The sequence below is a fragment of the Tursiops truncatus genome, chromosome 4 (assembly GCF_011762595.2).
Source record: "Tursiops truncatus isolate mTurTru1 chromosome 4, mTurTru1.mat.Y, whole genome shotgun sequence".
NCBI lineage: Eukaryota > Metazoa > Chordata > Mammalia > Artiodactyla > Delphinidae > Tursiops > Tursiops truncatus.
In genome coordinates this window covers 4,814,495-4,831,112 of record NC_047037.1, presented here as the reverse complement: position 1 = coordinate 4,831,112, position 16,618 = coordinate 4,814,495, and the positions used below count along the sequence as shown (strand labels likewise).

The following is a 16,618-nucleotide window of genomic DNA, read 5'->3' as shown; positions in this document are numbered from 1 at the left end:
TAAAAATATGCAGTCATAAAAAGGTGATCATCTATAAACACTATTATGCTATAATGCATGTAATATTGTACATATATTGTTTATTCATATTTATTTGCATACCTGGTAGAATGGTGACAAAAAGATTAGAAGTAATTACCTTTGTAGGATTCTTGGTGATTTTTGTTTTATTTTTGTACATTTATGTACAGCTCAGAGAGGACAACGTTATTAGCGTCAGAAACTAATCATTATTTGCAAAACTTACATTCCTCATAAATATAAAAATAAAGACTTTTTCCAAAGAGAAAGTTAGTAAGTCATGCAGTTTGTACTGGAATTTCTTTGGTTTATAGTTTTCATGAAAGGGTAAAGCGTGGAATCTCTGGAATATGATAAATTCAACACATTTAAGCAACTTTTTTTTTTTAAAGCAACTTTTAATTATGGAATACACTGCTGCCACTTCTGTATCTCACCTCATTTTCAAAAAGTGCACTAACATAAACATAAATGTATTTCTGGAATAACAGAAAATACAGTGATAAATTACACTGCACAAAATGTCCTCAGCAGTTATGTTGGTAAAGAAAATTTAAGGAAACATCAGTTTTATTGTAATAATGTAAGTTAAGTGCTTTAAAAATGACATAAAGTCAATCGCATAAGAAAATATCCAAATAAATGGCATAATTTTGTTGACAGTAGAATGTAAGTCTGCCCTGGAGATGAGGGTTATTGCTTCTAATGTAGACATGGGAAACTTTACAAATACAAAGAGTTACTATTTGGCAAGTATCTTAGTCCCTTTGATTCTTGGCTAATTTATTTGTGAAATAGATGCAGTAACAGGTGCTTTGCAGAATTGTTGATTGGGGTTCAATAAATGATGTACATAAAATACCTGGAACAATAAATACTAGCTCAGGGCTTCCCTGGTGGCGCAGTGGTTGAGAATCTGCCTGCTAATGCAGGGGACATGGGTTCAAGCCCTGGTCTGGGAGGATCCCACATGCCGCGGAGCAACTGGGCCTGTGAGCCACAGCTACTGAGCCTGCATGTCTGGAGCCTGTGCTCCGCAACAAGAGAGGCCACGATAGCGAGAGGCCCGCGCACCATGATGAAGAGTGGCCCCCGCTTGCCACAACTAGAGAAAGCCCTCGTCCAGAAACAAAGACCCAACACAGCCAAAATAAATTAATTAATTAATAAACTCCTACCCCAACATCTTCTTAAAAATAAATAAATACTAGTTCACTTTTTGTTCCCTTGGCATTTTTTATGATAAAGCTTAAATACAGGCATTAAATGGAAATTACATACGGGGGAAAGTATTAAATGCTGTTGCTTTGGCACAATGAAACATATTGTACATATTACTTATGAATATATAGGAAGTATTGGTGATATCTTAGGTGGATTCCCAGCAGGCAGACTCTGAGAAAGATTTTGGGGGCAAGTGGTGGATTAGGGATCAGGAACTGAGTGAGAGGCAGGAGGAAAGTGAACCTGGTGGAGGGTGGGCTGGACTTGATAGAATTGCAACTCTGGTATCAGCAAATCTGAAGCCGGAACAGCCTTTTGAGGCAAGAAGCTGGGAGGTTTTGCTCCAGTAAGGGAGCAAATTCAGGAGGAATTCAGCAGGCAGCACTCCCTATTGGCAGGAAGGACCTGGGTGTCTCGGGACAGCACACATGCAAGTGGTGGACACGTGTCCTAGGTAACTTTACCTCTGCCAAGAGGGCAGCAACTGTCAAAAACTGAAGTTAAGTCTCACCTGTGGGAACCATGGCCTCCTAATTAACTAGCACACATGACATATTTTCACTGTGATCTTCAGAAGATCATTTTCCCTGGATGACATGAGAAGCGACATGAGAAATGCCACATTTTGCTCAGAAATACAGAAACCGTATTTTTCATAGGGTGGTGTCTCTCTTGTTCATTCTTGTTCTCATATATTAGGATATGCCTCTAGGCATGCAATTATATAATGTTCTACAGTCATTCAGGACTGAAGTGATATTTTTTCCCATGTAGACAATCTCCAAGGAATAATAATTAGTTCCATTTCTATTATTTATGTTATTTGCATTCCTCAAAACAAGTAACGTATAAGGTTGGAAGAATCTAGGTAAATATCTCTAGTATCTTATTCCTTTTTTGACACTACATGTGTCAAAATATATATATATATATTTTGGGAATATATATATATATTATATTTATAATTTTATTTATTATTTATAATAATATATAATATATATATTTATATATATAAATATAATATATATTTCCCATTTGAAATCTAAACTGAGTTGGTTTTCTAAAGGTAGAAGAAGTCCACAGCAGTCATATGTGTGTGTGTGCATCTTCTAGGAGAAGGCTATCTCCTTCTCTGTCCCATTTCACTCTCTAGATAAACTAAAAATGATACTGCTCTCGACTAAAAACTTATAGGATCCATGATTCTTGAGAATTCCTGACTTTAGCTTTGTCTCTGTGTAGGTAAAGGAACGACAATTAATAAGTACATAAGGCTCAGAATTGGGCTCCTTTCCTTTTCCCAACAGGTCTGAAAAAGTACATTTTTAGAGTGGGGGGACGGAGGGATATTTAAAAGAAATAATACGTTGCTATATTAATGTAAAGTAACAACTAACTCAGTTGTGAGTGGATTGTCTATAGTTAGATCCACCTGGAGTTAGTGGTGAGGGCTCCTCTGAAGTATGATTTCAGGTCAAACTAATATGACCTAAACCAAGTGCTCCTGTTAATGCATAATCATTTTTTAAAATAAATTTATTTATTTTATTTATTTATTTTTGGCTGCGTTGGGTCTTCGTTGCTGCGCGCGAGCTTTCTCTAGTTGCGCCGAGTGGGGGCTACTCTATGCTGTGGTGTGTGGGTTTCTCATTGCAGTGGCTTCTCTTGTTGCGGAGCACAGACTTTAGGCGCATGAGCTTCAGTAGTTGTGGCATGTGGGCTCAGTAGTTGTGGCGCCTGGGCTTAGTTGCTCCACGGCATGTGGGATCTTCCCAGACCAGGGCTCAAACCCATGTCCCCTGCATTGGCAGGTGGATTCTTAACCACTGTGCCACCAGGGAAGCCCTCATTTTTAACTGCTTTTATTAATTTAATGATAATAAGAACCTTGAAAAGATAATATATGTCGAAAATGTAGCAATAAAATTTGTTAAGCACTATATTGATCAATGCACTGTTGGGAATCTGATAGAATTTTACTTTTTATATTCTCTTAAAATAATTTTTCTCCTTGAATAAAGAAAGGCACAGTTTCTACAGAATATTAATTTTGGGGAGACAGTATACTTTAGAATACACCTATTTAATGAATAACACCTGAGTCTGATTTCTAGTTTGACCATTTAACAGTTGGGTGACCTTCAGTACAGGATTCAATTGACATTATCCTCAATTTCCACATCTGTAAGAGGAAGATAATGGAAATAGCTCTCTGGTTGTGAGGAAAAAATAAATAAGAAAATGTACATAAAGCCTTTAGTATAATGCTAGCCCACAATATGTGCACTGATGTAATTATTTTAAAATATTTGATTTGAGGAAAATCATTCCTAGTATTATGATTTGAAAGTTGTTGACCATCCTAAATTTCATCTGAGACTAGCTCTGATATGAATTTCTAAACCAGGCATGTCTCTTGAGTTTCTTTCTGTGATGTAATTTATTGCTTCTCTGAAGAGGCTTGTAAATATCAACGTAAGTGAAATAAAACACCAAAGCTGACACCACTAGCACCACTGAAACTGAGCAGGACCTTGTAGGGCTCCTGGGCACAAACGCCTTTCTGTGTCCCTCATATCTTGATTACAGAAAATAGGCTTCATTCAGCCTCCATGACCTTCCCTGAGTTCCAAACAAGCAGGTTCAAACAGTTGCTAATCAAGGAAGGGAGGGATGCAGAGACAAGGGAGGAGCAGTCAAGAAACAACAGTGCAGCCTCGGGGCAGGGTCCTGGTTCCCCCTCAAGGGATACACGTCACAATATCTTTGAGCTGTTTTGCAGATACTGAAATCCCCACCAGGTGGGAGAAGTTCACTGTCTGCTGCCCACAAGCGCGGAGACCCCAGACGGTTGGAACCAGAAGGTTGATGATGCCGACTCCCGCTTACCTCCCCACCAAACCAATCAGAAGAATGTCCACGAGCTGACCACGCCCTGCTCCTTGAACACCATAAGACTCCTCACAACCCCCTCCAGGGCGGGGCACACAGTCTTGAGGACATTAGCCCATTGTGTCCCCCTTCTCCTGGCAAAGCAATAAAGCTATTCTTTCCTACTTCACCCAAAACTGTCTCTGAGATTTAATTCAGTGTCAGGGAAAGAGGCCAGATCCTGCTTCCCCACCAACACCAACTTAAAGAAAAACTACTTGAAATTGAATCATGCTGTACTTAAGATGATTTTACTTAAATGACAGGGAAAAGATTTTCCTTAGGAGATTCAAAATAGAGACTGTGAAATCCATATTTTTAAACATGATTTAATAAGTACATCTGCCTCACTAGTTCATCTTGGGTCTAGGCAATTTAGTAGTTCTTATTTACTTTCTGATGACGATCTTTATTTTTTACATCTTTTTCACTGATAAGATCCATGATTAACTATTTGACATACAAAAGAGAAACAAGGAGTCCTTTCTGTTAGAATATTCCAGTTCATTCATAGTAAAAACTACAAAGCAAGGTAGAAATAATTGCCTTGAAGCAAACTATGAAATTATATTTGTCTTTGATCTCAAATACTGGAACAGATCAAAATTCAGTCTCATTTTTAAATGTCATTAAAATTTAGATAAAATATACCTTATCGATGAAACATGAAACATCCAACCAGACCACAATATTGTAACTCTTTGGAGTTGCTATTGTTTCAGATTCCCTACATCCTGCGGCAGAATTCCACCCTTCCCTCCCTCACCACTCCATGCTTTTTCTAATATCCTTCCATTCTTTTCCAAAAGTATATGTGTGCTATTTTAAAAATCTGCTTACTCCTAAATTCAACTTATACTTTTAAAAAGCAGTCTAAAGTGATTAAGCAAACCATGAATTTTCACCAGCAAATTTAAACAATCTGTACATACTAATAGATCATATTTTATTGGTTAAAACACCTACCTGAAAAGATGGGTATTTTTTTAAAATCAATTGCAGTCTTACTAACCAATTGAAGCCCCAACATGCACAAAACAAACATAAAAAGCATTGTTTTATATAAAATGTAAAAGAATGTCCATTTCCAAATAACTATATTAAAGTCAAACATCAAGAAAACCTAATGTCAACTTTTTCAAATTATCATAAATGTCCTGGTGGGTCAAGATCACAATCCTAAAAAATTTAAGCATAGACAACAAATAAAGCTCCCCTTCTCTCTCAAAAACCTGTGAGATATTCTTTATTTTAACCTACTAAGCTTTTATTTAATGTTTTTCCTGGTTTTAAAAATACAGATTACTCTACTCTTTTATTTCCCCATCTGCAGGTACACAAATAACTTGATGATGTAAAACTGAGAATATATCTTTAGAGACACTTACCATTGTCGCTTCTCACCATGCCATTGCTGAGCTGTTTTAATCTTTTTTGATGTGATTTGCCATTGTAGTGGATTTGGGCTTGAGCGGCCGAATTCAGCTGAATGTTACACACGTTGCACAAAGTGAAATTGTTATGTTTCTTTTCTCTTTCTGGTTTTTCTTCAAAGTCATCAGGTAAAAACTCAGCCTCACTCTCTCCATCTTGTGCACATGCAGAAGCTAGGGGGGCAAAGAAAGTTATGAACAAGCCAATCAAGATGCCTGGATTCCTATGAACATTTGGGTTGTACCTTTTTGAATTGGAGTTTTCATCTTTTCTGGATATATGCCCAGAAATGGGATGGCTGGATTATATGCTAACTTTATTTTTTTGTTTTTAAAGGAATCTCCATACTGTTCTCCTTAGCAGCTGCACCAATTTACACTTCCACCAACAGTCTAGGAGCACTAAATACACACACACACACACACACACACACACACACACACACACAAAATGGAATAATATTCAGCCATAAACAGCGAGAAAATACTGCCATTTGCAGCAACATGGCTGGACCTACAGATTATCATACTAAGTGAAGTCAGTCAGAGAAAGACAGATATCATATGATATCAGTTATAAGTGAAATCTAAAAAAAACGATACAAATGAACTTATTTACAAAACAGAAATAAACTCACACATAGAAAATAATCTTATGGTTACCAAAAGGGAAAGGAGGGGGAGGGATAAATTAGGAGTTTGGGATTAACAGATACACACTACTCTATATAAAATAAACAACAAGGTCCTACTGCATTGCAGAGGGAAGTATATTCAATATCTTGTGATAAACTATAACAGAAAAGAACCAGAAAAAGAACATATATATATATGTTATATATATCTGAATCACTTTGCTGTACACCTGAAACTAATACAACATTGTAAATAACTGTACTTCAATAGAAAAAAAATAATACAAATAAAAATTAAAAATAAACGAAAAGATTCCTTATTAAATCGAGTAGCAAATAAGCATTGTCCCAGACACTTAGAATTCAAAATTTCCACTTCGTCCCATTTTAATAGGCTGCTTTCACACTATACATTACACCTTTATATCTTTCTTGGGATACAAATGGCAAATGTTTCACTTTGCTTTTTTTTGTTGTTGTTTGTTTGTTTGTTTTTTGTTTTTTTTTGCTGTACGCGGGCCTCTCACTGCTGTGGCTTCTCCCATTGCAGAGCACAGGCTCCGGACGTTCAGGCTCAGCGGCCATGGCTCACAGGCCCAACCGCTCCGTGGCATGTGGGATCTTCCTAGACTGGGGCACGAACCTGTGTCCCCTGCATCGGCAGGAGGACTCTCAACCACTGCACCACCAGGGAAGCCCCACTTTGCTTCTTCTATGTCAAACACTGTGTTAAATGACAAATGGTTAACATGCATTATCTCATTTAACCATCATAACGATGGAAAAGGAAACAATGAATAAATTATAGTTTTTTCTGTTTCATAACTAAAGAAACTAAGGTTTAGAGTGTTTAAATAACTCACCTAGGGTCACACACCTAATAAGTGGTATCTTTGGGATCAGCATTAGGTTTTATTTATCTTCATATCACAAGCTCTTAATTACCATGCTCTTTACTAAGTATTAATGTATTAGATATTTCCCTTTTGATTTCAACAACTAAATAAAATTATCTTATTTTCATGTTCCTTACCAACTAAGTAAAATCACTTACCTTTGGATGGACACATCCTACATATATAAAAAAGCTAAAATTGTTCCAGTACCTACAAATGTATGTTTTGTGCCTCCAATACATAAGAGGTTCTGAATATCCAAGATACCTTCATACTCAGGGTGCAAGAAAAGTGTGACAGATCTAAGGATTATTTTGGAATACATTATTTTTGGATAAATATAAGCTTTGTATGCTCAAATCTAAGAGAAATGGGCAACTGACAAGTGCAGAATCTCTGACCTTGAGATGGTAATAATTAAAGCAACCACTGCAATACATATCTTACTGCTTATGTATAAATCACTTAAAAGAATACTGCCTCCTTTCTAAGATTTTTCTGTGCTTTTACTAACAGGACTCTGCATAACTTTTACAGTCTAGATATGATTTTCCATTCCAATTTTCCAGATTCTTCAAAGATCTTTTCATAGTCTTTGGAAATATTAGCAGAGGAGAACAATCATTATGTTAACATGCATTTATTAACTGCAAGGAGAGTGGCAGGCACTCTCCTTGATGCTGGAGAAAAACTGATGGGCAAGACAAGACTAGAGTGGTCCTGCCGTTACAAAACTTACTGACAATGACGGGAAGAACATGGGCTTTGGTATCAGGCAAACGAGATAACAAATGCCAAAATAATTTTGACAATGTGTAAGTAGTTTGTCAGTAAATGATGAAAGAAAATCTAACGACTGACTCAAGCTAAACACCTAATACTTGAATCTCTTAATGGATATTGAAGTATCCAATTTTTAAAGACAGTAAAAGCTTTTAAGTATATAATTCATGCTTTTTGGTGGACTAATTTATTTAAAATACACTAACCTCTTTTCAAAAAGGAAACTTTATCTTTCTTACTCAGTTGGCTGCTATTAGAATAATATTAAATACACAATTTGAGTGGTCATATTTAAAAGAAAATTTAGGGACTTCCCTGGTGGCGCAGTGGTTGAGAATCGCCTGCCAGTTCACGGGTTCGACCCCTGGTCCGGGAAGATCCCACATGTCGCAGAGCAACTAAGCCCGTGTGCCACAACTCCTGAGTCTGCGCTCTAGAGCCCATGAGCCACAACTACTGAGCCTGCGAGCCACAACTACTGAAGCCTGCGCGCTTAGAGCCCGTGCTCCGCAACAAGAGAAGCCACTGCAACGAAAAGCCCGTGCACGGCAACAAGGAGTAGCCCCCGCTCGCCACAACTAGAGAAAGCCAGCATGCAGCAACGAAGACCCAACACAGTCAAAAAAATAAAGAAAGAAAGAAAGAAAGAAAAGAAAAGAAAATTTAGAGGCTTTGTAAAATTATCACATAATTTTAGTTAAAGGAAAGTACATAACTATATTTATTAGCTTTTTTTATTTCATATAAATAAAGCAATTTAGGTATTTACTACAGGCTGTATTCAGAATGTTTCAAAATTTTTTTCTAGAGTTAATTTGTATTTTTAAAATCTTTTATCTCAAATATCATTAAGTAATGAAAATGATTAAATGAAGGTGCATTTAATCACTGTGATGTTCTATAGGCAATAAAAACAGATAGGGAAAATTATATAACATGAGAAATTATTTCTATACAAGTGAAAAACAAACACAAGATGTAAATTTACATATAATATGTTTACAACTATGTAAAACACAAATAAGACTTAGGAAAAGTATTAGTAGTCATTGATTCTGGATGATGAGATTAGAGTTGGCTTTTTTCCCCTTCATTTTTTTCCATATTTTCAAAATTGTACCTAATGACCACTTATTACATTTATTATGAAAAAATAAATCAATATATTTGAAGGAAATAAGCCAAAAAAAGAGCTTGTACTAACCTACTGAATGAAGGTTTTATGTTTATCAGAACAAGGTCAAACTACACAGACAATCCCAGTACACGAGTCCTTGTGACACAACATTTTTGAGAAATACATGTATATGTTTGGAGAGAAATAGTTTCTTTCTTGATTATTTCCATCTTGACCTATAAAATAAGAATGTTGGCCAACGATTTAGCAGGGAAAATGCTGGAGAAGAAATTTCCTTCCAAGGCTATAAGATTTATTTGCTTACATGTGAGGAGTTCCCTTATCACAAAAGAAAGTGACAACTATACCACTTGAGTCAAAATTGATTTTGCACTGGGAGGGGGAGGGGCAAGGATAAAAACTCTTAAAGGAAAAACGGAATTTCAAATTAACTCTTGTGTGACATCAAAAAACATGTACAGATTTTGAAAGAAAACTGCCGTTATTTCAAATGGTACTCTCTGAAATAGGAAGCGATATGAATGAGTAATTTTTACTATTTTACTCCTAATATGGTAAAAGTATCATTTAAAGGCTGGAAGGGAAATTTTGCTCCTTTAAGATGCATTGAGAAAAACTTTAGTGGTCACCATCCACAGGCTCTTGGCAACTGGATTGAAACCCAAAATATTTTATCAATTTATCTTTTTTTTTTCCCCCACCTAACCTCCATGTCCAGAACCACTAAAATGCTATGAAAGTCTGTTGCTTCACACAACAATGTGTATCCACACTGCATCATGTAAAAGGTTTAAACACTAGGATTACCACAGGAATGATGACTGTAGGAATCAGGTATTTGTCTGTATATATTTTTTAATTCTGTAGATGTGGAGCTGAATTTGCTCCTACAGAGTCAAAGAAATAATTAAAAGGTGGCATACATCGAGAACTTATCTTTGATCATCCATATTAAACACTGTACCTGAGCATAACTTGAGAAAAATAAAACTGGAAACAATATTTTCTTTCCCTAGGAGCAACATGCTTGTTGAATCTGATTTCTAGTGCATTGTTTTGACCCACTTTAGAGCCTTCTGAGATAAAAACTGAAACATCATCACTTGTACCAAAGCACCAGCTTTTGGTATGAAGGTTGTCCTAAAACTGCTGATCTTCAAGTCCATTCTCTATGTCTACCTCTTTATCCCTGCCCTGCAACTAGGTTTATCAGTACCATTTTTTTTTTGCTGTACGCAGGCGCCTCTCACTGCTGTGGCCTCTCCCGTTGCGGAGCACAGGCTCCGGACGCGCAGGCTCAGAGGCCATGGCTCACGGGCCCAGCCGCTCCAGGGCATGTGGGATCTTCCCGGACCGGGGCACGAACCCATGTCCCCTGCATCGGCAGGCGGACTGTCAACCACTGCGCCACCAGGGAAGCCCTATCATTACCATTTTTTAATTTTTTTTTTAGATTCCATATATATGCATTAGCATACGGTATTTGTTTTTCTCTTTCTGACTTACTTCACTCTGTATGACAGACTCTAGGTCCATCCACCTCACAACAAATAACTCAATTTCGTTTCTTTTTATGGCTGAGTAAATATTCCATTGTATATATATGTTACATCTTCTTTATCCATTCATCTGTCAATGGATACTTAGGTTGGTTCCATGTCCTGGCTATTGTAAATAGTGCTGCAATGGGGTGGGAGGGGGAAGCTGGGGTGAAGTGAGAGTAGCATCGACATATATACACTACTGAACGTAAAACAGTTGGCTGGTGGGAAGCAGCAGCATAGCACAGGGAGATCAGCTCGGTGCTTTGCGATGACCTAGAGGGGTTGGATAGGGAGGGTGGGAGGAAGGCTCAAGAGGGAGGGGATATGGGGATATATATATATATATATATATATATATATATATGTGTGTGTGTGTATATATATATACACACATATAACCGATTCACTGTGTTGTACAGCAGAAACTAACACAACATTGTAAAGCAATTATACTCCAATAAAGATGAAAAAAGAAAAAGTGCTGATAATCTCTTTCCCACCTCATCCCAGGGTAACAGGTTGCACCCCTGGTGAACCCTAAGCTTGGTGTAACCCAACTGATTAAAAGCTGGGGAAGAGACACGGGAGTGAACTGAAGGAGCTCCCTGTGAACACAGCTAAATAACTAAATATATTATTGGATTATAACCCCAAATATAAAATATATATCGGTGAGAGTACATACTGATTAAAAAAATTAAATGGGGAAGAAGATACAAACCTCCCATATAGGAGTACCCCAATCATTAAACAGATGCTCCTTCCTCAAGGAGGGCTGGAGTATGACTCCCAATTCCTTAAGTGTAGGCTACATGTCTAGTGACTTGCTTCCAAACAGCACAGTGTGGAAGGAGAAGAAAAAGTCACTCTGCAATGGAGAAGCCTGACAAACACGGCCTAAGCTGTGTAACTGAAGCTAACACCAGTGCTACATCCTGTTAATGACCTGCATCCTTGATATGATGGGTGGAGAATGGTATTTCACCTCTGCGGTCTTCCTCAGAAAAACACACAACCCAAGTCAAGCCGTGAGAAAAACATCGGACAAACCCAAAAAGCGCGACATTCTACAAAAGATCTGACCATGTCTCCCGGAGACCGTCAAGGTCATTAAAAAGAAGGAAAGTCAGAAATTATCACAGCCCAGAGGAGCCTAAGGAAATATTAGGACTAAATAAAAGGTGGTGTCCTACACAGAAAACAAGCGTATGGTTACCAAAGGGGAAAGGGGAGGGGGGATAAATTAGGAGTTTGGGATTAAAATACACACACTACTATATATAAAACAGATAACCAACAAGGATCTACTGTATAGCACAGGGAACTGTACTCAGTATCTTGTAATAACATATAATGGAAAAGAATACAAAAAAGAATATGTATACATATATAGTTTTTCACATATAACTGAATCACTTCACTGTACACCTGAAATTAACACATTGTAAATCAAATATATTTCAATAAAAATTTTAAAAAAGCAACTGACTGCACAAATAGAAAATAATGTGGTGTCATAGATGGGATCCTGGGAAAGAACAAAAACATTGGTGTCAAAAACCCTAATAAAGTCCAAATAAAGTATAGAGTCCCAGTAACATTACTGTTCTATTACTGGTCTGTTAGTTGTGACAAATGCACCAGACCAATCTGTCAACAGTAAAGAAAAGTAGGTGGGTGGGTTTTACAGAACTCTGCTAACTTGGGAACTTTTCTGCAAATCCAGAACTATTCTAAAATAAAAAGTTTATTTAAATTGAAAAAAAAAAGAGTTAGGGACTAGTTCAGGACCATTGTCTATCTCTTTCCTTGACCAATACAACGGAAATTTCCTTGGAGCTTCTGTACTCTGGGAAAGAACTAAGACAGAAGCTTCTCTTCTCTTCATCCTTTGCTCATTCATCTCCACAACAGGAAAAGTAACGTGTGAGGGGGAGGGGGAGGGGAAGGGGAAGGACCACTGCCTCGCGTGGGTCCTGCCATCCTGACCCTGTACTTCAAACTGGCTTAAAAGTACATTCTCTTATCTTCTCGGTTTCCAAATACAACATAAAGTGTTAAGGCTTCACAACCCTGGTTTCTCAAGCTGCCCTGCACGTGACTTGGAGGTAAATTCAATGCAGAAAGGAAAGGGTGGGAAATCCAATATGGACCATGGCTTCAAGGCATTTTCTCTAAATCAACTTTGACAGCAAAATAACTAATCTGCCAACTCATTAACAAAGAATCTAACATACCTACACTGAGTCCTCGTGTGTAATAACGATCGGTTCCAATGAAGATGAAGGATGAGCCATTTTCACACACACACACACACACACACACACACACAGTGTTATCCAACCACTCTTCATATAATTAAGAATTCATAAACCTCATTTTTGGTTAGTATTTCAACCCTATCACAACAATCAATAGTAACACAAAATCAAAAGTGTTTAAAGGCGTGTATATTAGCTGACAACCAAACCTAATTTTATTGAATGGAAAACTTTCCTTACAAATACTTTCAATGTTTTATTTCAAAGTTAACAAGCCAGGTTCCACTGTTTTGCCCATGATTGGTTTTATCCCTTGTTCTTGGATTTGCTCCCTTGTCAAAATCTAAGATTTCCAAGAATCTTGAGGTTCTTCAATAATTTGTACTGACAATGAAATGACAATATTATGACATCAGCCAACAGGCAGTTTAGAGCTCAATAAACCATATTTTAAAAAGGATTTTTCACATGACCTATAAAGGCATACAACTGTAAACAGCATAAGTAAACTAAACTAAAATATTCTGGTTTTTGCAATGCTTTCTCTTGCCATAGAATATTTTTAAATGAGGAACACAGGGACTTATAAGTGTAGAACACATTTAGCACAGGCTTGTTCCATAAATGGTGGCAGAACCAATACTAAACAAGAAATCCCTTAAAAATCTTGGTCTGCAAGTACATCTAAGAGTCATTTTTCAACTAGATGAAAATAAAAATTTGAATTGTAGATTTTTCATGGTGATACAGTTGGAAAATGACTAGTTTAAGTAGATGACTACCAACTAGTTAGTAAAAATACGAAATTATAAGTTCATTTGATAAGATGCTTTAATCCTTTGAGTTTTAATAGTATTTATACAGAGGGTGGCAAGTGATAAATTTTGGCTATTTCTTTCAAAGTCAATTTCTTTCTTTAAAATTAATTAATTAATTTGGTTGTGCTGGATCTTAGCTGTGGTCCACAGGCTCCTTAGTTGTGGCATGAGGGCTCCTTAGTTGTAGCATGCGGGCTCCTTAGTTGCAGCATGCATGTGGGATCTAGTTCCCTGACCAGGGATCCAACCCAGGCCCCCTATATTGGGAGTGCAGAGTCTTATCCACTGCGCCACCAGGGAACTCCCTGAAGCCAATTTCTTTCAGAAAATCAAAGTCTAAATATCGCCCAAATGCATGACAACATTTGTTCTCAAAAATTCTCTCTCTGAAAAGCGGAATCTACTAATATTGACTGCCTTACAGAGTCTAATATAAAGAAGAGCTCTCTCAGTTAATTTACTATAAAAAAAAATAATGTCTGGGGAGGACACATCAATCTAGACCATTCCACTAAAGGGAAGTTGTACTATGTATAATCTGTACAAATTCTTACAGAGATTGTAGTTCTCATGAAACTTTTCTCGACTGGCTCAATAAAAAAGAAAGTATACAATGTAACAAAGATTCAGTCATTATTTATGAGGGTATGATCTCACAACTGCAACTGTAAGATATTTTGGAGAAAGCTTTCAAAGGTGATCTTAAAAATTAGAAAAAGGTTGTGGAGATCCTTAATAAGCATTTATGGAGTGAAACAGAAAAAAATATGTACTACTGGTACGTGATTCCATACTGGTTACTTGGAATAAAATTTCCAGAGACAACACCATAAATGGATTTCAAAAGCACTAATTTAATTTGAGATAACTTAGAAAAAAATGAGAAAACTGCTAGGTATTTGAAAGGTGGTCCTAGTGGTGACAAAGATACTGTTGCCAAAGGTTCCTCCACAGAGTTTAAATAAACTTGCTGAATGAAATTAAGATCAAAAATGAAATGTTACAAGCCAATATTTTAAAATCTAATCCTCATTTTTCAAACTTATGGAAGAAAATTGGCTACTCTTTTGTCTTCTAGTTAGAAAAAATGAGGGATTAATTTTTATTCTATATTTCCTTATATTAGGATCCTCATGGTATAAATTATATCCATATATACAAATGTATAAATATATATATATATGCCAAATACACTGTGAGAAATCAAATGAACTGTTTCATAAGTGAATTTTCCTCTATTTTTAAAACCAATTTAGAGGAAAACTCATATGTACTATAAGGTTAAATATTATATATTATATGGAATATTTAAATTATACCATCTCACCTTTGAGTAAATTATAGATCACAACACTCTTATACATTTTACTTTTTAAAGTGTAAATAATCCATAATTAGCACTATAAAGTACCAACATAAGAAAAATTTTGCATTGATCTCATTCTCCACTAGAGTGCAGTATGAATTTAAAATTACAACTACAGTATTAGGAAAATCCCGTAACACTAGGCATAAAAATAGCATTATTGTAATTTTGTAAATATCTGATGCACACACATATGTGTATATATATATAATATTCAGCTTCAGTGGCATGTATATATAGTATAGCTAATGAATTCTGTGCTAATTCACCGAAATACACCTACAAAAAAAAGACAAGATAAATTGGAGGAAAGTCATAGAAAAGCTGACAAACTAAATCAATCATCCTATATTATCATAAGGTTTTATTAATAAGCAGCAACTCTTTCTTATATAGCCTCTTGACTTAAATATCACTTTGAAACTTTAAAAATGCGGATATTCAAATTAGTAATATCTTACTTTTATAATACGAAAATAATATTACAGAAGATTACATGAGACAAATCAAGATTAACGGTTAGTATTTCAACTTATTCTTATTACTTCATGGCATCAAACTAAATTTGTCAGTCTCGGTAAGATTATGGTTTTCAAAAGCTGATGGAACTCTTACTAAATAGTCAAGGATTCACATACAAAATTAAACCGGGAGTGGCAGGAACAAATATAGAACAAAACTTTTAAACGTATTCCTTTCCCTTATTCAAAGAGCACGCTTTCAGTACTGTAAACTCAGAATCAGAACTTCTATTTTGAAACTTCAGATAAAGAAAATTTTACCTTACTCTTTAATAGACTCATCATAAAATCATGGCTAGTATATCTTTGATACAAAACTGGAGCTCATAGTTTAATCTTAAAAATAAAAACAAAGGTAATTATTTTGTGAGGTCATTCTTCAATTAGAACCTATATTCAATAATAGGTCAGATATATCTCACATTTCAGTGTAATTAATGTTATCCCTCAAAGTTTCAAAGTCCTATTAAAAAAAACGTATTATTATTCTTTACAAACAAGGTGCAAATAGTTTCCTATATCCTGACCTGTTTTTCTTATTTTGGGGAATCTCTTCTTGAATCAGTCGTGTCTTCAGGGCGCCCTTGGCAACACATGACCCCCTGGAATTTTGCCACCCAGCATCCCTCCCATCCTAGCAGGGATGTTGAAAATGAATTAGGAGCTCTTGAGTTCTCAGGCCATATTTTTAACAAAGCTGCTTTAAATATTAACCCTGTTCTCTTGAGAATGCACCAAACTTCTTTGTGCTTTCATCTGTACCCTACTTTAAAACTACAACAGCTTGTATAAACTTCAGAGTGGTCTGCTCCAGAAAAACTTCTGAAGACCTAAGTTAGAGAGAGATTGTTTTGGCTTGTCTCTGGTGAAAGTAATGTCAAGGAATCACCAAAAAGTAATTGGACAGACATAGTTTAAGCATCTCCTCTGTGTCCAGCACTCTTGTAGATGCTTAGGATATTAACACACCCCATAAGCAAATATCCTAGTTCTCCGTGGAGTCTGAGGGTGAAAATACCTCTTGGTTATATTGACTTTGGATTGACT

At 36.3% G+C, this 16,618-nt stretch overlaps 1 protein-coding gene across 4 annotated transcripts in view; it reads right to left on the bottom strand.

Moving 5' to 3' along the window:
* ZNF385D (zinc finger protein 385D) overlaps window positions 1–16,618 on the bottom strand; it is a 962,333-nt gene that overhangs the window by 718,253 nt on the left and 227,462 nt on the right. For all 4 annotated transcript variants that reach the window (XM_073803661.1, XM_073803659.1, XM_073803660.1 and 1 more), the window contains exon 2: window positions 5,565–5,783. In XM_073803661.1, the coding sequence (XP_073659762.1) occupies window positions 5,565–5,783 (219 nt within the window). The remainder of the gene's footprint in view (window positions 1–5,564; window positions 5,784–16,618) is intronic.